The sequence below is a fragment of the Oryza sativa genome, chromosome 1 (genome assembly GCF_034140825.1).
Source record: "Oryza sativa Japonica Group chromosome 1, ASM3414082v1".
Classification (NCBI taxonomy): Eukaryota; Viridiplantae; Streptophyta; class Magnoliopsida; order Poales; family Poaceae; genus Oryza; species Oryza sativa.
The window spans coordinates 29263541-29288962 of NC_089035.1; the positions used below are offsets into that span (position 1 = coordinate 29263541).

The following is a 25422-nucleotide window of genomic DNA, read 5'->3' on the forward strand; positions in this document are numbered from 1 at the left end:
CTGCAATATGAGCCAACAAATAAACTTTCCAAACGGGGCAAATAACTAGATTTTGATTTCAGAAACAGGCACAACGGGTAAATGTTTGCAAGCTCACACCGTACTAGCGTGCGCATTGTGAAAACCTGACATTGAACATGGCAAATACATTATTGGTTTCTGAAGTCCTCGGGGCCTGGCACTTGGAACGAAAATACTCGCTGAACTCCAGGACACCATGGACTCAAGGTCCAGTCTCTGAACTGATCAACCTCCTTGTGGAGCACCAAACCTGTAGCTTCATAACCGACCCACTTGATGATGATCCACGTTCCACAACAGCTGAGCTGGGCATAGGATTGCAGCCTTATCTTCTTCCAGATATCGCAACCAGAACTGCAGTTGTCCTGGCACGCAAAATGTGTATGCAAAAACAACTGGGTGGTTGTATTCTGGGAATAATCTGGCTTCACCTGTTCAGAAGTTGCTGTGGCTTGTGAACTGTGCTGAAAGACCTATAGTTTTGTAATGTTGCTTTCAGACAGTTGACAAGATGGAGAACGGCCTGCACCTTTCAACTCTTGCTGGCTGTTGAAGTCTCGAGTATTTCATCTGCTAACTGAAATTAAAGACTAATGATACTCATGACTTCAAAGACAGGTGAACAACTGCATTCTTCAAAATCTCCAACACTGCATCATGGAAGAGAAGGGGGGAATTTAAGAAATAAGTATCGTACTCTAAGTGGTTAAATAATTGAAAGCAATTTGTAGTCACCAAACTCACCCTGTCTTCAGCCAAAAACCCATCGAAACTGCAAATTCATGATCTAGACAAACATTCACATCTCCCACCTGATACCAAAGATAATGTGTGGGTTGGTGCAGGCAAACCAATGAGAGCAAAAAGGGACTAAAATGACATCAAGCTTTTCAGATAGATTTACCGAATATATGATATAATCAACAAAATTCAAGAAGTTCCATACAAAAACATGTTGCCTGCAAACACAATATTTATGATGTTAGGAGGAGGTTTAGAAGAAGATAAGCAAACTATCCAGATTCATGGCAATCTAGAATGTCAATCTTCAAGATATCATTGAATATTACCTTGACCAAGGATAAGGACTGAATCCTTGGAGATAGGCACAATGTCCTGAACCTTTTCACTTGTAAAGATTGCTTCAATAGCTGCAAGAAAACACAAGATAAAAAACATGACAGAAAGAGAGTTACAACATAAATGATAGATCATGGCCTGATAAAAACAAACAAACAAGCTCACTACCTTAGTCAATGGGAAAAAGAGGGCTTCATACATTATGCTGGTTTTTTAAAACAATTACTTTGCAAGCCTGATGATGTTAAACATGCACATCTATGCTAACTGGGGAAAGCTTAACCAACACGCATGACTTAATAGGCAACACTACTCAGTTTTTAATGGCCTGGGATGACTTTATAATGTAACACAACAGGTCAATAATTTTTTTTTAAAAAAACAATTAATAAAATATGAAACCTACATGATAAATTAGAAATTTCTAGAAACTTGCCTATCTGAGCAGTTTCTAAAGATGTGGTTGAGCTAATAATCAAATGATTGAAAATAGCAGGTAGGACAAATAAAGGCCTAAGGTACAAAAAAAAAAGGACCTACGACACAAACCTGTGAGCTTAATGGTTGTTGATTCTCTTTCTCCATCACCACCTCCATTATCACTGTTGGGGGGTTCAACATCAAGTGCTGACATTATGTGTATGGAATGCCCACCATCCGAAATCCAAAAGATTTCTGTCTCTGCACAAGCACTCTGAACACATTTATTAATGAAGTAAACCACCATGATGCAAAAACAACAAATCCAGGATGAAAAACTCACTTGTAGAGCTACTTGGAAAGACAGCAAATAGCTGCACTTTCATGGCATTATCCAAACAGTGTGTGTGATTTCCACTATATCTCTTGCTAGTAGCTTCTGAGAGCAATTCTTTGTTTTGAAGACTGAATACATGTAACAATCCAGCTGAATCAAGGACCAAAAACTTGTCCTTGGAAAGAGGACGGATTGAAACAACTTTCACTACATTTTTCACTTCTACGGCACCTTGTGAGTTATGATGATCCTCAGAACTACATGAGGAAAAGAAAGAGAAATAGCTCCCTGAAGTCTGTTTTACTCTCAAAGTTGCCAGCTTACCTGAAAGAGTAATTTTGGACTAATATTAGTTGATTTAGTGAAATGCAGCTGAAAAGTCTGTGCAAGCAAATAGCCTATACATGCACATAGTAAAAACTAACCAACTAATCCCAAAAATAGCAGCAATTCTACTGTAAGTTTGTTCTTAGTCATGCCTGTAAATTGACACAACTGAAAGAAACCAAACATCGATTGGTAAGTATTACCTCAGAATAATGTATTGCGATATGATTGGGTTGTGTGATCGAATCTAGATCCTCTGATGAAGGCAGTTTAACAAATGGTTAATACTGTTGGAAAACTGCAAGTTGAGTACACTATCATAGTCTAGATTTACGAGATTCTTCCTTCTATTCTAGCTAGGTGGCTCCTAGTATGAGTAGTTGTGATGGGCTGCGAGTTCCCGGGGTGACGAGCCTGGGACCTGTGGGAGCTAAGTCGAAGATCTCGGTGTCGTCGTGAGTGGTTGATAAACAGCGATTTTAGTTGTTAGAAAACATGATCACAGGTTTTTACACAGTTGGGTTTCCCTTCTTTTCATGTTCTCTTTCTTCGCTTTGTTGTAAAATTAGCCATAGACAAAATATATATAATGCACTCTTTGTTAAATTTATAGTTTTACAGTCCCTAGTAATTGGCCATGCAACTTATGTCTGCACCTACAAGTAGCTAAAAGCACAAAAGTCAGAAAGAAAATTCTAACATTATTCCTCATTAACTCCATCAAAAGTTACTGATCAATCGATAGAATTGTACAGATCATGATTATAAGGAATAAGGTAGCAGTTTGAACTACAAGGTTGCAAACAAAATCCAAGTGGACTTTAACAACCAGATATGTTAGAGTTAAAAAAAATATCAGCATGTTGCAGAGACAATTATTTAGCTCCATTCATCCTTTACAAATATTAGCCTTAAATACAAAGTAGTACACCAAACAATTGTTATCAGTTTCTTAAAAAAAAACATTTTGCTCATGAAACCACCAATGGGGCTGAGAAAGTATTATATAATTGTTAGAAAAACTTGAGAGTTATAATACAGAAAATATCAAATTTCACAAATCCTGTATCAAACAATGTGTTTTTGTGTTAATACTTAATAGTACTATCAAGCTCCATGTAGTTATGTGAAATTTGTGAACCCGTAGTTTTCTGCTACAAAGGGCATGTACATGGGATTTACCAAAGAAAAAATATACTATATTGAAAAATAGTTCCCAACTTTGCTCCTTGTGTTGGGGCAAATATTATTTTATCAAATCATCAGTTTTGCACAAATCAACTGAAGGTATATCCTGTTCTATCGGTACCTCCGCCACACTACACTTGCTCTATTGCGACCCTAAGTGAACACTCAAATGCTTTGCCTAGACACAGACATAACAAAAACAACAACACTATAAGAAGATTAGAGCTACCTTATATCCTGCACTTTTTCTAAGTGCAATCAAATACTACCTAACCTAGGTGTCATTCACAAAGATAGTGATCAACCTTTTTCACATTATAGCACTAAGATAATCAAATACTAGAATCAAAGCTTCAAGGAAAATTAAGGATACTCACGAGTGGAAACAGCTTCTCGTTTGCCACCTCCCTCGCTACCGCCATGCCCAATTGGCACAATAAAACCATTCCGAATTCCATTCTTCTTGTGCAGGCTCTTCCTTACTGCTGCCCCCGCACCCTCCTTCCTCACCTGCCTCTCTTTCCCACTCTTCATCAAGCCTTGTAGCGGGAACACGCGCAAACCACCAGCCTCACCGAGGAGCAGCCTCCCCATGGCAACCTCCATGGCGTACACCGGCCGCGACGGCTCGAGCTCGACGACCGCGCACTTGTGCAGCTCCACCGTGCGCCCGTCCGCAGCCATCCCTGGGGCTAGCACCCAGATCTGCCCGGCGGAGAGGGACAGCAGAGCCACGGCGTTGACCCCGCCGGCGAGGCGGACGCCGAGGCCGAACGGGAGGCCGTGCAGGGGCAGCCCCGAGGCGGAGGCCTGGCGCTTGAAGGAGAGCGGGGCGGGCGAGAAGCGGCCGGAGGCGAGGGAGTAGGCGCGGAGGTGGGCCGCGGGGGAGGAAGGGGACGGGTGCGCGGAGAGGAAGAGGAGGTGGGAGGAGGGCAGCAGGAGCACGAAGCAGGCGGCAGCGGCGAGCGGGGAGGGGACGGCGGTGGCGGGGAGCGAGGCGGCGGGCGGCAGGGAGGGGAGGAGGCGCGCGGAGGAGTCCGGGAAGAGGAGCGCGAGCGCGCGGGTGGGGGAAGGGCGCGGCGCGAGGAGGAGCGAGGCGGGGGGCGAGGTCGCGGGCGGGAGAGGGAGGCGGTGGGCGGTGAGAGGAAGGCGAGGAGGAGACGGCGGCGGCGGCGGCGGAGGAGGAGGCGGAGGCGGCATGACCACCGCCGGTGTTTGAGGGGGAGTGGGTGGTGGCGCGGCGACCGGTCGGGGCGAAACGGGTCGAGACTTTTTTGTGTATTGTTTAGATCGGGCGATTAGGGAACGTGCCGGCCGCCCGGGTAATTGGTTCAACTTCTACAGCCTACGGAGTAGTAGAGGATTTACGAGTAGATGTTGAAGTAGATGACCGATTAGGATTTAGGAACATAACACTGTACAAAAATCTGTGGATGTTAAGTATTGTAATTTGCAAAAGATGTAGAATCAGAAAAGGTGTTCTATCAAAAGAAGTAAATCACATTCACATGGCATGAGCTTGGTAAGTGGGTGTTAAGTAGGTGTATTTATTGTAATAACTTAAAACCAAGCATATCGGTGCATCGAAATGTCGATGGGTGTATTTTTGGTCACATCGGCAGGGAACATCATTTTCTGTTATTTACCACAAAATCTCCATTTTTACCTTTTTTTTTTAGAATTACGCAATATAACCTAGAGACTCACAACGCACGTACATTCACTCCTAAACGCACGCAACCTAAACGCACGCACGTAAGCGCTACCCCTATGAGTATCTTCGAAGACTTGGCCGACAAATCCTGGAGATTGACCTACCACTGAAAGCACGATGCCGTTAAATCCTAGGAAATTTGCTCCCATGAGGAGTTAAACCCAAGACCTAAGGTGCTACCCATGACCATATGAATTTCATAGGATTCGAAAAGCTTCAATCCTTTGAATTAAAGGGCCAAATAAAAAAATCATATAGAAAGAATCCTAGAAAATTTTTACATAAATCTTTTGATTTAAAGGGCCCTTATTTCTGGTTCAATTGTTAACTCATAGTTAGTATCACTGTCGATGGAACTATGGGAGGCATGTAATCTCTTGATCTATGCATTAAATAACTCGTATTAATACTGTCAGTTAAACAACAAAGGCCGGTGGTGTCCTTTGCTCAAATTGTAGCTCGACCCCAAACGGCTGACAGTGGCGTCGAGAAGCACACGTTAATAAACATCTTTGAGCTAGCCTGTCAAATCTGAAATCAATATGATTCGCCTAATTTCGGAGTTCAATCACGCAAAAGCTGGAATACGGTTCACATGCTTCGATTTAGATAATTGGACAAACTATCGTCTCGGATTATCTACTTTATTATACCATTATCTACTTTACTATACGCACAGGGGCGCTGAAGGGATAGCGTGGTGGTCCAACAACGGTCGTTGGGCAGGACAGTTGTGTAGGGATTTGATTGGGAATCACTGGCGAAAGCCTTGCTAGGGCATGGGCCGGTATGACAACGACGGCACCATTAGGCGTCGTTTCCCTCCTTGGAGGTGTCGTTTTGGCGTTGACTTCTCTTAGCACCAAGAACCTTCCGCGTGCAACGGTAGCCATTGGTGGGCTCCTGCAATGCCTTTGAAGCTCTACAAGCCTAGTGTGTTTGACGAGGCCTTTGCCGCCTTGGTTTCATTTCTTGCTTTGTGGCAGGTATTCATCATCCTTGTTTGGTTACTACTGGGTAGAGTCGGAGCTGCTTTGCTGTAGGGGTGCGACGAAACTTGGCAACGATGACACACACCGCGATCTCCTTATAGGGTTGTTGATGCTAACTGTGTGTAGGAATTTGGGCTGATGTCCTTCATGGGTGTCGTTTTTGTTTGTTTATTTGGCGTTGGGGTAGCATTGCAGTGAAGTCGAAACTGATGTGTCGCTTGGGTGGTAAGCTTGGCAATGATAACATGTGTGGGTTGCCGTGTCGCCTCTATGGCAAGCTTGACCGATGTCTTATGTTGGGCTCCGTCATGGTAGTGTAAGTTAGGTTAGCTATTGATGTGGTGTTGTAGTTGTAGTTTTCGCTCAGTTTTTCCTAATTAACTAGACACTGTAAGGTTTGGTCCTGTTTTCTCCTTAAAATGGAACACCTTCTTCTTAATATAAAACGTCGGCAACGGCCTGACCGTTCGAAAAGGAATAAATCAAATACTTTTGAAAATAAATTTAACCAATAGCTTAAAAATGAATAAATGTATTTTTTGAAGTAGGAGTAAACAATTATATGAATAAGTTGAATAAGCTCTTTAGTAATGGATTAACCTGAGAGTTGCGAATTCATGATAAATAGAAGGAAGGAAACAAATATACTATGTGGATAAAATGAAATAGAAGAATATGACTACTATCTCACACACTCGGAGACTATCTATAAATCCTTGGCATATTTCAAAAGTACCAAAATGCCATTATCTCACTACTTCTCCTTTTTTCCCATATAAATGGTTGAACAAGATATTTAACCATACAAAAATTATAAAATTAAATGAAATAAATTTATGATTCTTAATTTTTGAAAAAAAATACATGAAAAAAATTCAAACTGATAAAAGTCATATATAACAACAAAATTAAAGTCAAAAGAAGTAAAATTACACAATCCATACGGAGTACAACTTTTTTTTTTGTTACTTTACGTAGTACTACAGATTTAGGCTTAGGAAAGTGTGATTTTACGATGTGAATTACACTTTGGCAATCTTTTATTACCGAAATTTAACTTTCGGCAATCCATTTATTCAATTATTTCATTTTAGACTAGGTATTTTTGAATTTGTTGTAATTTTGACCACCCCGAGGCAATGTTTGTCTAATGGAAATGTTAAATAATTTTCCACCCACCAAAAAACATCTTTAAATCCTAACCATTCATTCCCCCTCTTTCATTTAATCATAACCCTTCATTTATTTCCCAATCCCAATCCCATCCCCCATTTTCCATTATCCAAACAGACCCTAACACTTTTTCCTAGGTACTTCCAACTTCTCCCTCTGCAAAAATGTGACATGCGTGTAAACTGGGAAGATTGTCAACATGAGTAAGGTTGTGTTTAGATGTAGGAGTGAAATTTTTTGTCGTGTCACATCAGATATACAGACACATATTTGAAGTATTAAACGTGGTCTAATAACAAAATAAAATTACAGAATCCGCCTGTAAACTGCGAGATGAATTTATTAAGCCTAATTAATCCATCATTAGCAAATGTTTACTGTAGCATCACATTGTCAAATCACATTGTCAAATCTGTGTAATTAGTTTTTCTTTTTGTCTATATTTAATACTTCATGCATGTGTCTAAATATTTGATGTAACAGTGTGAAAAAACTTACCAAGGGATATAAACAGGTCCTAAGTCAGTGACGATGTCCTCGCGGTTATCGTTGGACTCATGAATAGAGCAGTAAAAAAAAGACAAAAGAAAAACGTAGTACGAAGAGCAAATGTTAATAAAAAGATGATTTAAAGTGAAACTTAGATTAGATAATAAAAGATGGTCCAAAGTGCAAAATTACAATTCACTTAGAAAAATTTAAATTTTACAAATTTAGTTCGCTTAAAATCTAGCAATACCCTATTTATTTCGAACGGATTTATCTGATGTGTTAGATTTTTTTTTGTTTGATTTAATTTGTTTTTCTATTGTATCATTGTAGGGAAAGACATTGCCCAACTGCATGTCTGCATATATGGCTGTGTTCGCTAGAGCAAGTTTCATGCACGAAAAACGGAACAGTCTATTAGCGCGTAATTAATTAAGTATTAGCTAATTTTTTTTAAAAAAAAAGATCCATATGATTTTTTTAAGCAACTTTCATATAGAAATTTTTTGCAAAAAAAAAGCACCATTTAACATTTTGAAAAATATTTAGCAGTTTAAAAAACGTGCGCGTGCAAAACGAGATCGATGAGTTAGGAAACGAGCCCCGAGCTTACTGGAAATTTGGAGTAGTAAGCACTACGCAGTTACGAAAGTAACGCAGCACCGAAGAAAATCAACGGCGCTAATATTGTCTATTACCTTTGATATGCTAGTCAATCAAAACATCTATAAATTATTATCTTCTGAGATGAAAGGTTTAACATCGGCTGACAGCGGACTCAAATAGTTAATGTACAATACTCAGACATTGTTAGCATTAGAACAGAAGAAATGGTTAGCCAATCAGTCGGATGCCGTCTCCGTGCAGCTCGGAAAGGAATGCCGCATTGCCGCAGCTTGCAACCATGTCATTTCCTTGGCGGAAGACATGATGATGATAAGTCATATCATCGTCCTAAACAATATTCCTTCTATTCTTTGCTTGTCACAGAAGCCTCAGTCCGCAATTGCAGGACGAAAGAGTACAACTACTGTACAACTTGCACGGGCTGCAAAATCATAGGAGCCCCTCGAGCACAAGCGCAATGAACCTTTAAGAAACCACCTCGGTATCCCTTGCTGACAACCTGTAACTTTGTTTGAAACAAGTCCAGCAAACGCAGACCCTTTTGAGTGACACCGCTGTCCTTGTCTGGGCTCTGTTTTACTCACATATCATCGTTGTTCACAAGGCAGTGTGTGTACTTGTGATCAGGAAAGCCTTCTCGCATCTGATTGGAGTTTATACATCACATTTCACATAAGAGTTGCACCAGGAAGAGAGGAGGTTGCATCTGCCGTTTGCATTGCAGCAGGCACAAATGGAATTGGTGCCTGGTGCGGTTCATTGATGAAGCCCAGAACTTTCAAAATCTGTCTGCATTTGCAGAAATCAATGACAAAAGGCATGTTATGAATATGAAAAGGTAAGACAAGTGATACTATGGAATCTTTTTGCAGAATATCGTGTATTAACGCGCCACTGATCAAAGACTCAATAGGACCCAATGAAACAGTTTTGACCAAATAATTGCAGTTTTGTAAAATACCCAGCTAAAGTTGTAACAAAGTGATAGTTTTGACCAAATAATTGTAGTTTTGTGAAATTTACTCATATATAAAACAAGGCAATAAACAGTTGAGAAGTGGGTGCTCTGCTAGTATTTGTGTCAACTAGTCGTTTTTGGTGAATCAGTCTGTTGGTGGTAACTATATGCTTAAGTATTTACTGCCCATAAAATCAAAAATGTAAAACGAAAAAGGAGCAAGCTGTCAAGACTAATAATAATATTGGGAAAGTACCTGGGCAAGATGCTGTGCATGTTCCGCTGATTAACAAAGGAACAAAGAGGAGTTCGTAGATTGGGGTACTTATTCAAAGCTATTTCAAGCTGGGGTGGAGGTAACTAAAAGTAGCATTGTGAAGCCATGTCAGTACAGTAGTGTATTGTATATCAAGGAGTGCATATTTTTTATAACATACATGCAAGAATGCATTCAGTTACTTAACATTGTACCTGCAAAATAACATCAAACGAGCGTGGCTGAGTCTGATATGCCAATTTTAAGAACCCAACCCACAGCTTTGGCATTTTCCATATCTGCAGCATGAAAAATAGCATGAAGCTTAAGAACAGCAGATAAAGAACTACTCAAAAAATATTGCAAACAAAAGAACTACTCAAAGAAATTCCATCCTACTGTTTTCGCAAAATAAACAGGATAACAATAAGAATTGTGACAGATGAAAATGTTAGCATTATCATTGATTTGTTGAGGCACTGATAAGTTTGTGTTTTCATACACATGATTAGTGTACAGGGAGCGTGACTAAACTACGGATGTTAAGTTACAACACTTAAGGGCACCCTCTGGTCAGTATTTGATGTTTAGGACAATATTCAGTCAAACTTTTAAAACCCAACCATCAACATTTTTTCAAACGCTTAGTTTTAAAAACAAAAGAAATCATATATGTAGATTTGCCTCGAAAAGTACTATCATAATAATTAATATCATAAACTTATTCTAATATAAAATTGATAGTCAGAATCTCAGGATTTAGTTTGAGCAAATCTTGCCCTAAACATCAAATATTAGATATAGCACAGACAGGTATCCAAGATAATGCAGAAAAGTGAATGGTTAATCAGTAGCTGGCAAGGAAAATCAAACAAATAATGTACCATAACTAACCTGCTTATTAACAAGCCTGGAGAGTATTTCCATGACAAAATCAACCTGATGAAAAAAATAATGATCAATATTTTAAGGTTTTCATATGGTTTTGCCTAAAGAGGTTTATTTGGAATATTAATAAAAAAACAAAAATGACAAGAAAAGGTTGTATCTATATGGAAAATATATTTTATTACATCTTACTGATAGACAATCATATTCATATATTCTAAAATGATATGAAAAGTGATAGCAAATAACCTTCCAACATATAACAAGATATATAAATTGCGCATAAATTAGAATGGAAATCACTGTACCAAAGCTGGGAAAGCATCAAGTGCTTGAATAACTGTTCTCATGAAAAGAAGTGGAATTGGTACATTGTCAACCTACATAACAATCCAAACAGTTAATCAAAGAGAAGAATATGTAAAAGAATAATAGGTAAAGAATAACAGCAGTCAAGTTAGTACCAATTTATTCAGTGACTTCTCCAAAACTTGCTGAGTAAATACCGTGCGCTGTTCAAAGCAAGCTGTGCAAGCATCAGTGACCTGAAAATATTTTCATTTCCATCAGAAACGAGAAAAAACTCATGTCAACCAAGAAAAAGGATATCTACTGCACAGGTGCATATGCATGTCTGTCTTGAACTCTTGATACAAAATCCATCAAGACATCCAATTTGTGTACTGGGCACTAATTTATGCTGTTGAGATGTTGGAATATAATGAATACATCAACATAACCAATAGCTCACCTTCTTCAGGGCAACTCTATCCTTTTCAGGATTAATATCATGAATGGCTATAAGAACTTCAGCAGGGGTTAAAGCCGGACCAGTATGAGCAGATCCCTGTCAAAAGGAAATTTACTTAAACCCCATCCAAGAAAATTTTTATATCCTAATAAAAATCAACTTACAAAATGCATAGTTAATAATAAGCATTGACATGGTTGTTTCCTGTCAATACAAATATTAAATAATTTTCGCGTTAGTATGCAAGTAATTTACAATCACTTGCCAAATGTGCCACAAGAATCAAGATAATTAGTAACTCCCTATCCTTCTATACTGGCATTTGAATCGGCAAAATTCTTCCCTCAACAGTTAAATGAGATGCTATGATTAATTGTCACCAACTATGATGATCTCAATATATATTCCATAGTTACAATTCTACTCAAACAATTATAGTTACAATTCTACTCAAACAATTGCATAATTCTGTAAGATCTATGTAATATCTATTAACTGAATGTTGAATAAGGACAAATACGATCACCTGCAATATCCGAGCAAGTGCATCTTGGAATCTATCAGGTGGGAGATCAACTAGTCTTGGAAATATGGGCAGCACCTGGGACCAGTGTAAAACAATCAGGTCAATATGTGCAGCAAAATGCAGCCATATCATGATGACAAAAATGTTAAGTTCACAATCATGAGAAGCATTCAGTACTTGCTACTCCGTAGACATAAACAAATGATTTTGAGAAGAATAGATTATAAACAAAAGGACAACGGAACATAAAACATATTCCAAAATCCGATATAATAACTTCAAAATGACTTTTGGCACGTATTTATTATCAACTGCAAATAATTTTGCTTTCTAGATTGATGTGTAACTCAAAAATAAATTAGAACTATTTCAGGTTGACACCCTACGATTATTCTTAGTCTACAGCCTGATAAAGCATCCACGAAGTACAAACTGAATACCTATGAGTCACCAGAAATGAAATCTTAATCGATGCTTAGACCTTCGGTGCATCAGCTAGAATTCTACTTGCTTGGACTTGGACAGATTATCACAAATATGATAGCAGAAATTATTTTTTTTTTAACCTTTGGCTAGAAATATTATAGTCCCTCTGTCCCAAAATATAGCAAATTCTCCGCCTACTCCCTCCACTTAACCAATCACAACCATTCCTCATTCAAATCGACCTACTTAATCTCCACGGAAAACCTCAAAAGTGTATTTTGGATTTTGGGATGGAGGGAGTAGTGAATCTAGCGAGCTACTTCCTCTGTCCCAAAATGTAAGCATTTTTTAGGTTGGCGTGGATATTAAAAAAGTAGATGTGAATGGTTGGACAAGGTATGTGATTGGTCAAGAAGAGAAAGTAGGTGAAGGAGAATGGTTGTGATTGGTTGAGAGGAGGAAGTAGCTGAAGAAATAGCTTCATGTTGGGACAAAGTACTGTGCTAGAAATAGCTACATTTTGAGACGGAGGTAGTAGCATATACAAGGAGAGAATTACAAACTGCACACTGCATGATCTGAATTAAGTGGTCCATGCCACCAGCCAATTTCTAAGTGCCATTGCATAGCGACTAAATTAGCTATCCTGACAACTCAATCCAGATTGTGCAAGGCATGCAAGTATTTCTATTTCTCAAACATTATCATGGCAAGGCAAGTATTTATATTTCTCAGATAACAAGCAACTAGACAGTTAGACAGTTAGAAGATGCATAAACAAAATACAAGAGACCACTACCTCTTCCTTTGGAAATGAGGATAACAACGGAATGAGAATAGATGCATCCTGCCAGAGAAAATTACAAGATTCAGCAAAAGCACTAAATAACCAATACTACTAAGACGACAAACAAAACAATTTGCAGTATGATGATACACAGAGCACAGAGCAGGCAGAAATTCTTCAAACCTTCAGCTTGGTTTTATATAGATGTTTAACTGCCGCTACAAGTTCGGCTGAAGGAGTTGAATCTTCTGTCAGAGTTTGCAATATCTTTAAGAAGAGAAGATAATGAGTATAAGGAATATCCATGCTTCAATAATGCATAATGATGAATCAAGAGAAAGGATGGTAATACCAAGGTAACAAGCTCTTCACTGCCTTCAGGTGGGTTATGAATAATAGCCAGCATCTCAGAACATGAGGATCCCAGGTTTCTTACAAGATTGGGTATATGCCAATGGATACACTGCATGATTTTGCGACGTAATGAGCAGACAGTGGTTGTGATCCAATAGTCAAAATTCAGGACTTTAGAAGTTGAAAGTAGAACCTGCTTGACAACTTTTGGAGACCTTCCATAAACATTGAACAGATGTTGAAGAAGAATGGGCCTCTGGAAGAAGGAAAATGGTTTTACTACCTCCGGCAGAAAAAAAAAACAGAACAAGCTAACATTGTTTACATCTACAGACCTTCGTGCAAAGTGCAAAGAACAATGAAGTATGGCGTTTGGCCTCAGATACAGATACTGCAGATTGCTTAGGTGAAACCAAATCGGTCTTATTGCATGTACTTTCAGAAGGTTCAGCATCTGAAATATGGGAGCCACTAACCGAAGTTTCCTGGCTGCCTGCCTCAAACTGCTTTCAGAAAAAAAAAAACTTCAATATCAGTCAAATGTTCAATCAAAATGCAGTGTATATGTCAAAACTTAAGACATTTCAATGGCATCTGAAGAAAATTAGGACATTTGATCTCTTGTATCATTGAGAGTCAAACTACAGTGGAAAATTGAAAGAAGTATAGGGGAAATTTTGATTAGGAGGAGATATTAGAAGTCAACTAAACTAACTTTTTTCTGTGTGTGGTGTGTGCGGCGGCGAGGGGGGGGGGGGCTACACTCGATTGTGTCATAATTAACCCCCACAGAACATTTATAGTAAGTTGGGCAAATGCTTGAGCATGAATTGACATTAAATGTGAAAAGGTGTTTACTTATTTTGATACACTGCAACAAAAATACTAATGTTGATTTATCAAACTAGAGTTGAAGTGTGGACAATACAATATTTTGGATGGGACAGTAACAGTTCCCATCCTGACGTCCATATTTTTTTTTACAGTAAAACAAATACAAACAGAATAGACTATCGTTAAGGAGAAAATATGTAGGCCTCAACCATACATTGCATTTGCTACTGTTGAGTTCAGAAATAGAACAATTAGGATGGCACATCAGTTCCCACTCCTAGTTGAGTCTGAGTGCATGATAAAGCACCAAGCATAACAAGGAAAATCATCAAGAATTACCTCAGGTGAAGATTCTTTCAAGGATGTGAAATTAATGTCCGTCTCCACACCATGTTTATTAGCAATTGCCAAAAGACTGTCGATGGCAAACTGCTCAACTCTTTCTGATGCGTATGTTAGTTCATAGAGTTTTTTTGTAACCTACCAAAAATACAAGGATTAGCATTACAAAACCAGCACTAAATAAAAAAATGGCAAATTAACAGAACATAAGCATAGAGGCAATGATCCTACAGACCAATCTAACTGCCTTTCCCCTGACTTCATCTTGAGAGTGAATGGCACACTGCAAATTCATAATACAGGAAACATGATAAGTGAACATAGACACATAGTAAACCCATATCAACATTGTCCTTAATTCACAAAAATAAGTAAACATATCAGCCATAAATATGTTTAATCTTGGATTGCAACAGACATACAGACAAAAGTAACTTTCCATATACACATCACCAAAATGCTTCTAGTGTAAAAAGCAGAAGCAGGTTTAATTCAAGTTGTCTTACCCTTTTCGTTACATTAGAATGTGAAAAGATGTCAAAAAAAAATTAATCACTCAAAATGATTTATGATAAGATCTACCAGTTAAAAAGGAAAAGAAAATGCAAACCTTAAGAGCAATATCTAAGCAATCTTGTCGAAGTGGAGGCCGTGCTAAGATAAGACTCCACACGGTTCCAAGGCCTTGGGTGACACGATCACCATCACTGTCCTTTGTTTGCTGGCTGTTGCCTTGTGACACACAAATATCCTCCAGTAATTTAAGCATAGACTCAGGCAAGTATGGTGCATCACACAGAAATTTGCTAAAAGATTTGTCTGAAGCAGGTAGCGAGTGAATCAAGGACCTTGCCTAAGAACGAAAGAATGAACATATATTAATACCACCCAAATTTCAACCTTCAGAGAAAATACAAAACAAATATCAAAATAAAGTTTTCTTGCTTACAAGTGATATAAAGAAGTTCTCATAATTTTTAGAAGCAGGTAAGGTGCTTTCTGGTGAATCAGCAACACTCACACTGTGCAGCTGATACAGCACATGCATTGCCAGTTCATGACCCTGTAAATCACATGCTTCAGAAGTTAAATAGTCATGCAATGATAGTTACGAAGCACCTAACGTGTGGTGCCATGGATTGTGATGACATTTAGGGGCTCAAATTTGCATATGACAACTGCAGCTAGAGACAAGACAAACTGAGCAAACTCGACACAGTTAAAATCTCTCTCTCTCTCTCTCTCTCCCTCTCTCTCTCTCTCTCTCTCTCTCTCTCTGTGTGTGTGTGTGTGTGTCTTTCTCTCTGATCAAGGTTGATTAACCAGCACAAGGTCAACCAGAAGGAAGCTTCAATTAGCTCAAGCGCACTACAGACAGGACGTTCACCAATAGGATATCACATGTGAGTCCACCAAACCCAGAATCACTAGAATGGTTGAGAACCCTAGAGAAACACAACAGCTGCCAAAAGATATATAGCTCAAATAGGATAGAATGGGCAAAAATGACGTTAGCTCAACGTTATGCATATTCAAACAAATCCAGCTCAGACACCTCGAAATATATTTCAAGCATAATGTTGTGCTCAGGATAAAGCTCCTTCTGAAATTTGGTTCCACAAGTTCAGTCCAAATATATATATAAAAAAAGAGCTAATCCCAGTTTTCTTTCTTAACTGATATCTGACAAAATAGAATGATCTAAACTCATATTACAATCATAAAAAGACCACAACCAATACCAATGTTTAAATGCTAAAGAACCTAAACCCAAACCAAATCCTTTTTTTAATCCAGGTTTTGTTATCCTAGCAAATTTGATCGATTGAACACTGGATGATAACCGCCTCCGATAATGCTAAATGCAAAGAAAGAAGTAGTACGCTATCAGTAAAGTACCTGATCATGATAATGGTATATAATGTGTCTCTGAATCAAATCCATAATATTGTCATCAGCAGTACTCTGGAATAACAGAAACCTGGTGTGAGAACAGCACATATTGAAGTATTTCCAGAACACTAGCAAAGTTAGCTTGGGGATTAAAATTACTAAACATATATGTCACAGAGAAGAAACAAGTAATAATATGTCAGGCCATAAATATTACAGTACCAAAAGAATACCTGGGCAATCAAATGAGCAAGGAGGGAAAATCTTGTGTTAACGCTGTTTTTCTTGTAATCATCGATTATCCGTCTAATTGCTAATTTGTGCAACAAGATTTTCTCATCGTCACTTAATTCCAGATGAGATGGAAGAACTGGCAAATCATGATTAGTAGTATCCTCCAGCGTTGATGCCTTCAAAACTGGGGAAAATGGATCAACCTCCAATTCCACGCTATCCAATTCATTGTTTGAAGTAGCTTCTGGAGACAATGGATTGACCATCTCTTTATCAACACCAGAAGAATGAAATCCAACATCTGCTAATGCCTGCACTTCAAATTTCGGCTCCAGTTCCAAGGCATCATCCAAAATCTCACTATTTTCCTTTGGGAGTGATTGATTGGGTTGACAAGATGTTTGCTGCACGTCTTCATTTTTAGATAGGTCTCCTGAATAGTCTAAAGAGTTTTCAACCTTCCCTGAAACAGGATAAGGTACATTTGACAAGTTATTTGTCTGATGCACGCCGGTGGTTTCCCCCTTCACATGTATGGAACTAGTGGCTGCAGGGGCAACTGTCCGACGAGGATCAAGGCGACGAGGATCCTGCAATACATTGACAGTTTTCACAATATGCACTTTCTGTTGACTGCAAAAAATGTGAATTAAAGATAGATCATATCATACTCTTCTTGGGTCACGCTTAGAATCATGAACGCCAGACACAACAGGCACATCTGACATTGACATGCTGACTCCATCTGCAGGAAGTGCAAACTGCGTACTGTAGGGCATTGAGTGGGAGTTTGCTGGCAAGTTTTCTGTCAGGGGACTGGAGGAAGATTGAATTTTCTTTTGCTGGCCATTGTTGCTGGTAGCTAATAGAATTGAAGTTTCAGGTAGATGTTTCATTGTTTCTATTACAATGTCAGCCATGACATCTGCTTCTACTGTTGAGATGAGAATGCCAAGGGATTCAGCTCCTCTTTCCCCTTCAGCAAGTAAAGCACCAATCATTTCAATCATCTTCTCAACAGGAGACATATCACAATTCAAGAGAGCTGGATCAGAGGAATGATCCACATTCGCTTCATTGTCAACCTGCATATTAGAATAATCAGATGCTCCCTGAAATGGTGGGTTTAAAGCAGCAGAGGTATCAAATCTTGCTCTTTTAGCTACGCCATCAGCTGTAGCAAAAGCATCACTTGATCTGGCAGCAGGATATTTCCGACTAACATCTCCGTAAGGCATATCCAACGTTGAAGGTTCATCCTATAAATAAAAGAACACTTTAACATTCCTCAAAGGAACGTGCACAACCAAGGAAAACTAAAAAAGCAAATACCAAATTTATTAATGCTGCAATATATATGCATACAGCAGTACAGGCATTACCTTGCTAGCACGAGAAGCGCGCTCAATATTTCTAGTCATCTTCTCTACTTGCCTAATAATCTGTTCTGTTGCTTCACCAGGGCTCAGAACACGAAGCTGCCTTACCAGAGTATCCTTGGACTGTCCAGACAAGAATGGCCACAATTAATTTCAGAAATAACAGGGAGCATACAAGGCCCAATTAAATGCACGAACACAGTTAAGTCCATCAAACAACATGAAAGCAGGAAAGGAAACATGATATTTACAAATCCTATATAGACATGGGAAAGTAGTAAAGCCAGATCCTAGAACAGAGCTAAAAAACCCAGTTCATTTAGTTAACTAGAAAAAGCAATGGGAGGCAGTACAAGCTACTTTATATGTATTATAAAATCCAAGAAGCATTTTAAGCTCACACAGCTCACTAGTTGATACTACGAGTATTTAAGTATTATTAGCATTCATGTGATGGCACAGTTACATGGAACTTAATAGATGAAAGAAGATAACCAGATATCCACTAAATAATTAGAACAGAAATGCACAAACTGGACCATATAAGTCATTAGTTGATTATTATACACAGCCATCCTTCATGTGTAAGGAAAGCAGCCATTAAGACAACTATACGTCCTACATCTATTATCAGTGTCACTAACTAATTTCATCAAAATTTATCATTAGATAATCATTAATCAAGTGACAATCATTTCACATGACATTTTTGCAAGTTAGCTAAGTTAATTTGTTTTCGTGACAATAAACCACAAGGACAACTTTACTTTTTTTTTTACTGAAATGAATGGCTTTCGGTATGATTATTTAAACAGTTAAATCAAGGACCGTGCACTAGAATCTACTAGTGTAGGCATGTAACACTAACAAAACAAGCTCAAGGATTAAAAAACTAAACAGGAGAACATGCAAAAAAAAAAGAAAAAGAAAAAGAAGAAGAAGAAGAAGATAGATGAGTACATTTTGTATACTTTGAACTCTAGAAAATGGTAAAGATGGCATATAACTATAAGGTGAGCTCACCTCAATCATTGCCTGGCAAGGACTCCTTAGAAACCCTAAAAAAGCTGTTTTCAGGGAATACCGCAGACTTGCAGGATGAGCTCCTTTTGCAACCTCCAAACTAGGGTCAAAACCAAGTAGCACTGGCAGTATGCGTTCGTAGTAAACAGGTCTATTCTTTGCAATAGCTGCAAGACTGGAAAGTGACAAACATTTATATTTCCAAAAGATAACAACATAGTTTGCAAGGTTGTACTGATAGTAAGATAACTTCCAACAGGAAAAAGACATTCCGAACATTAAAATCTTAAAGTAGCAGGCAACCACATGGACATAGTACAGTTGCAAGCTTTGCTCATTGGTAAACCTCATCACTGCCCATGTCTGTTGCGGCCAATTATATAACTGAAGTAAAGAACACAAAAGCCTAAATAAATGTTACGGTACCCACTTCACAAAGTACAACACTATGGGGATATCACTATAGATGTGTGACAGGTCAGAGACAACATAAGAAATAGCTACTGTGCATAAAATGAAACTGAATCAGAAACAACAGTTTATAAATGACACAAATAGCTATCCGCCAATCCATATATGGAGGCGACAACTCAAAACGAGCAGAAGGTAGAGGGAACTGGTACAGAGTCTTACGAATTAATGGTGCCAACTAGGAAGGATCCTTGATGAGCACAAGCTGACTGCAGTATATCCACAAGGAGGATGAGAGCCCTGTTTGCATCAGCTTCGAGAACAGCAGGGTTAAGGCTGGGATGGAATTGAGATAATCTTGAACTATCAAACAACCTCCTGTTCCTTCCTGTTTGTACAGCGAAAATACATTTCATTACTTTGATTGCAGGACCACATTATGCCCATTAATTCTTTGCAAAAATCTGCCTTAAAATACCTTCAGTTGGCTGCATCCGGTCACTTTTGGATTGAGGTGCGAAACACAGGATCCATGTTTCAATGAACTTTACAGCAAACAGTTTAGTAGCAACTGGGACAGACTGTTGTATATCACATGAAGAATAGCATTAGTCTTGGATTGAGCAGAAACAAAGAACTAAACCATCAATTCAAGTTTCAAAGTAGTCATTTTTTTTTTTGCGAGGAAAGTAGTCATTAGTTACAAAGCTGTGTATTTTCAGTAGGATGAGCAAAGAAGAGGTAGTCTGGCTCCTTTTCTTCATATCATATCACAAGGGCAGGGATGGGATTACTGTGGAATAATTCCCACTTTCGTAGTGCTCTGTGCTCAACATAGTCACAAATACACTCCACAAAAGAAAGTTTTTCCAGAGCACTAGATCATAGTTTTACATAAAATAAAGAGAAACAGTATAATAAAAAACCTGATATATGTAGGTTTTGTACTTTCATTTTATCTGCTAAATAGTGCTTGCAAATACACAACAGAACAACCACAGTATCAACGTATTATTGAAATTACGCAACGCATGAACTTGTATGCTACTAACCTCATGGATCAGATTATGGACTGCATCTTTAAACTGCTTCGTCCAAGCCCACATCTCTTCAAGCCAAGCATCAACCCTTCCACACTTATTAATCTACATTCAGCATTAAAATGGAAAGTGAGTACCAAGAGCAAGCTATCAGTAATATCTTAGTGATAACACTTTAAGTAGCATCAATTCAATCAGGAGAAAATTTTGAAAGGGAGACATTACTTCATAGTGATTCTACATAACGTTTTGCATTTTCAGAACTAAATGAAAACATATGGGTTTTCTCTGACCCTACTGTGTAAAATACTACCTTAAATCTTCACGGGTATAATCACAAAACCATTGCTTGTAAAATAGTCAAAACAAATAGCTAACAAACAAATCTATGAGCATTGTATGGCTCAATTAGTTTTTAACTACTGAAAGAAGCTTCAAGTTGTTCTTGATCACATAGAGTCCTATTAGGATAGTAATATTTTTTTTATAATTACAGTACAAATGTAAGTTTAATGTTTTAACATGTGATCCAGTGGATAACATTTTCCTGGAAGCTTCTTCAAGGTTATAAAGTCACAGTTTACAAAAGGAAATATTATTCTTTGCTAGTATCAATCAGCACTAGTTATTAAATATGAATTGAACAAACATGACACATTTTTCACACTGCTTCAAATGTATACAGCTGGTACAGTTTATGTTGTATTTATGCAGAATCTTTTGTCACTTTGTAAGTGATATAGTTGTGTAAGATTGTCGACTTACTGTAGTAAAGTCACTTTAACTGATTGATTTAAGAAAAGAACACCAAATTGGCATGCAACAGCTTCTGTTCCAACTATTCTAGCACCAAACTGACATGCAACTACTTCTGGTCCAACTACTCTAGCACAAATATATACGAGACAAAGCACGCTCCTTCACCAATCGTCTAGAACATAGACCATTGGTAAATCATCAGAAAAAATGATTTCTGGGAGTAAAAGTGAATAATAGAAGCAAGCTAGACACAGTATTAATGGAGTCACAAGGATTTAAAGGCTTGTTCACTGGATGCACCATCTGAAATGGTTTGACCCTCTAGTGGTATCACAATAAGATTTGCGATTGCCGAGCACTTTTAGCATACTGACAGTAGAGAACAGACAGTACTACTCTTCATAAGCACTTTATGATAGCCAGAGGCTGTATCTGTCCTGCATAAAACTGACCCATGGGAACATGTGAAACAGAATAAATGAAAACAGCAAACAGCAAAGTACTGGGTTTATGCAGTGCCTCCAATAATACTGAAAGAGCAAAACATGCATTGCAATCAAGAAGTGCTGGTCTCTGAGGTTATAAACACGTCTTTTCCAAGAAAACAATTTAATATTTTGTATTTCCTTTGGCACAATTTGTTTATTTCTGAGACATACTCCCAAAACAATTAGGAGAAGCAAGTAAAATAAACCTCGTCAAACGATAATACCAGCATCGCAACGGTAGTAATTACAACAACAATGGATTTATTCATTAATAAATATCTGTTTTACAAAAAAGACCTGAAGTGTCATCTCTTCCAATACAGCAGCAAATAAATTTGTCCCACTAGCTATGGATTGATTAACAACCACAGGATCATCATGTTTCAGAAATGATAGCAAATTTGGCATCAGCACAACCAAATCTTCTGTTACATTTGAGCCAAGCTCTCTCAGCAATCTGCCATCAACAAAGAAATCAATAAGAACACTAAAATAGTTTCTGCCGTGGGTAACTAGAGAACACAGAAATAAGCATTAGATATATTAGTGAACTATATGTTAAAAATTAGGTCCTTTTTATTGCTTGAGAAGTTAACAAACTTATTTCCACTTTAACAAGTCAAAGGAGATCAAGGCGTTTCATGCAAAACCCTGAAAAAAGATATATTCGATCAAAGTACACGCTTCCAAACCATGCAATCAGATAGATTATATTACCTTAAACAAAAATATTTCTGCATCCAACCGTGTTTTGACCCTAAATCTTCTCAACAAAGTTCAAATAATAATTTAAATTAGTGCCTGAGTATGGATTATATCCCGTGAGTTTTTCAATACAATGAGGTCAAACAGACTTTTCTTCACTGCCCTGTCCTCGCATAAAATAAATTCCCCGTTCTCAAAAGTTAGATGGCATTTAGTACTTCATATAATATGAATTCCTTGTTCTGAAAAGCTAGATAGCATCTAGTAGTTCGTATAAAACCAATCATCAGTTATTGGCAGCGTATACAAAATTTATCCATATTCATGCTATTACCAGTGCTCGCCTAAACACTAGAAACTATTCCCCACACACTCAACAGGCATTTTATTGAAAATCTCTAACTTGGCCAAATTCGTAATCGTACAAAAGCAGAGCTAAGCACATCAACCTACAATAATAAATCCCACAGCAAACCCTATAAATTAAGTTCTACCGGAGCACGAGACGAATCACGGTGCGAGAGCTTTATCACTCGTCTGAGGATTTTATTTCTCGAGACAAGAGAGAGAGGGGGTTCGCCGCTTACCTTAGGGCACGAGACGAATCGAAGCGAGGGGAAGGCGCATCGCCACGCTCCAGCGGCGGCGCCCCGGCAGCGTCGCCTCGCGGCTCCGGCCACCGGGCGCCGTCCGCCTCGAACTCCATGGCCCCGGGGGGTGTGAGCCCCCCCCCCCCCCCAAAACCCTAGCTCTGGGCTGCAGCCCCCTCCCGGGGAAGGCGGCCGCCGCGGAGAGCTAGGGCCCCCCGTATCTGTGGCTGGCTGGGAGGTGGAAGCAGCGGTTGCGGCGATGGGGGGCTGGTCTAGGGTTTTGATTTGGGAGGGAAGGCCGCCGCGGAGGAGGCAGGCGGCCGGTGGAACCGGGCGGGGCGGGGCGAGGCGCGGGCGACGTGGGGACGGGGGAAGAGAGAGAGAGAGAGAGAGAGAGACGGGACGGGAGGGACAACGAGGAGAGAGAGAGTGCCCACACCGGTTTGCGCGATATTATGGAGGCGGGGGAGTGGGATACTGGCGTGTGGGGACCCTGTGGTTTAGCTGGGACCCACGTGTAAGTGTGTGGTCCGTACACTCTGTTGAATTTTTTTTATTTATAATTTTTTTTATTAAAAGTTTTACAAAAATAATTTTCCATTTTGAAAATTGACGGAAGGAGTCGCCTACCGCCCTCTGGGAAAAATCGCCCTCTCAGAGGGCGGCGAAAATGACGTGGCAGACGACCGTTCGCTCTCGGGCGACGGCCGTCAACGAAATTTGCAGGCGGCCCCCTTGCCGCCCTCCGCTAGGGCGATTTTATACTGTGCGGGGGGCCGCCTGCAAATTGGCGGCGAGGGGGGCATGGAATTTTGCAGGCGGCCCCCTTGCCGCCCTCCGCTAGGGCGATTTTGTACTGTGGGGGGGCCGCCTGCAAATGGGCGGCGAGGGGGCATGGAATTTTGCAGGCGGCCCCCTTGCCGCCCTGGGGGAGGGCGATTTTTGCCTCTCCCCCTATAAAGCCCAGTCCCTCCTCTGTGAAATTTTATTATATTCACTAAAAATCCAAAAAAAACAAAAGAGAGAGAGGGGAGGGCAGCAGAAGGGGAGCGGCGAAGCCCTGCTGGTTCGCTCAATTCATCATAGGTATGCTCCCATACATCTTTTGCATTTGTACTAATATGTTATGTTTGAGTATATATGTTGCGTTTTAGTTTTAGTTCCATATATTTTAGCACATCTGTAGCACACAGCACATATGTGTAGATCCAGAGCATAGAATATAATAGTATGAATTGAGACATAGACAGTAGTGTTAATTGTAAGGTGTAGTTTAGTTTGATCTGGAGAATGTAACGTAATTTTAGAAATTTAGAGAACAATATTGTAGAGAATGTAACTTAGGGCGTAGTACAGAAATGCGAGGTTAACGCAGTTATTGTTTTCATCAGGCACAATGTCAAGTAAGGTCACATTTCAGATAGTTCACGGTGAAGGAAATATTAGATTTGGTCCAGATGGTGTTGATCTGTCAGATTTTGTAATGACATCTAAGGGCATCTATAGGCCTGCGGAGAGAACATTTCAGTCAATTTATAGTTGGTTGTTGAGAGGATTTAGAATAGACCAAGAAGTCTACACAATGTCAGTGTCAGTTGTAGTGAGTCGTGCAACAGAAGGTTATTTTTGGGAACTAATGCCGATGGACAGCACTGATGCTTGGAGACGGTATGTGGAAATGGCTTTTGAACGGTCATGGCCCCTCGTTATATTTGTGTCGGTACAAGAGAAAGATATAAATGTTTCAATGCAAACCGAAGATGTAGAGGGTCCTATCAATGCAGGGGATGTTGTTGGACCATCGATGCAAAATGAGGAAAATCAACCAAGGGAGGAGCAGGCTATGGGCATGGCGGATGAGGGGGAGAGAGTCGGTATAATTGTTGATGAAATGGAGAGGGAAGATTCGGATAATGAGGAAGTGGACGACGACGCATCATCCGATGAGGAAGGTGATGTAATGGCCACTGATTGGGCAAATGAGGACTTCTCTGGACTTGTTATATCAGAGGGTGATCATGTACCCTGGGAGTATAAGGAGAACGAGGTAATTGAGGGTGCAAGATATGTTCATAAGGATGAGATGAAGGAGGCGGTGAAGCATTGGGCAGTTTCCTTGCAGAGAGAGTTTAGGGTGGTCAAGTCAACAAATTATGTGTATGAAGTGAGGTGCATGAAGGAAGATTGTCCGTGGCGTGTCCATGCATATAAGGGTAAATGGAATGATTATTGGAAAGTTAGCATTGTGACCGAGCACAAGTGCTACTTACAAGGGGTGGAGAAGTATCACCGAAACATCACTTCAGCTTTTGTGGCAAGTGAGATGTACAGCAGTGTTGTTGGTAAGATTGGCTTTGAACCAAAATCAATTATTAGGCACATCGAGAACAAATTCAAGTACACCATAAGC

At 39.4% G+C, this 25422-nt stretch overlaps 2 protein-coding genes across 4 annotated transcripts; both read right to left on the bottom strand.

Moving 5' to 3' along the window:
- Positions 1–20: 20 nt before the first annotated feature.
- On the bottom strand, positions 21–4619 carry LOC4323884 (uncharacterized). Of its 2 annotated transcripts, none has more exons than XM_015792374.3 (7): positions 3751–4619; positions 1865–2182; positions 1651–1782; positions 1092–1172; positions 926–980; positions 766–833; positions 21–671 (listed from the first exon to the last, which is right to left on the bottom strand). In XM_015792374.3, exons 1-5 carry the CDS (start codon positions 4571–4573, stop codon positions 952–954), a joined length of 1383 nt encoding a protein of 460 aa, XP_015647860.1. In that variant the 5' UTR covers positions 4574–4619; the 3' UTR covers positions 21–671; positions 766–833; positions 926–951. The 2 variants fall into 2 exon arrangements, with proteins under 2 accessions (XP_015647860.1, XP_066162580.1); XM_066306483.1 differs by having other exon boundaries at positions 1651–1795.
- Positions 4620–8393: 3774 nt separating this feature from the next.
- LOC4323885 (uncharacterized) lies at positions 8394–23428 on the bottom strand. 2 transcript variants are annotated; one of them, XM_015763720.3, is made up of 27 exons: positions 23010–23428; positions 22015–22174; positions 20483–20575; positions 19909–20011; positions 19653–19818; positions 19020–19194; positions 18000–18119; positions 17289–17876; positions 16617–17207; positions 16390–16455; positions 15440–15553; positions 15101–15343; positions 14726–14773; positions 14488–14628; positions 13650–13817; positions 13508–13570; positions 13313–13423; positions 13144–13227; positions 12973–13020; positions 11748–11822; positions 11222–11317; positions 10935–11015; positions 10779–10850; positions 10477–10521; positions 9798–9881; positions 9583–9686; positions 8394–9157 (listed from the first exon to the last, which is right to left on the bottom strand). In XM_015763720.3, the coding sequence occupies exons 1-27, from the start codon at positions 23126–23128 to the stop codon at positions 9037–9039; spliced, it is 3879 nt and encodes a 1292-aa protein (XP_015619206.1). In that variant the 5' UTR covers positions 23129–23428; the 3' UTR covers positions 8394–9036. The 2 variants fall into 2 exon arrangements, with proteins under 2 accessions (XP_015619206.1, XP_015619205.1); XM_015763719.3 differs by having other exon boundaries at positions 13650–13820.
- Positions 23429–25422: the final 1994 nt, after the last annotated feature.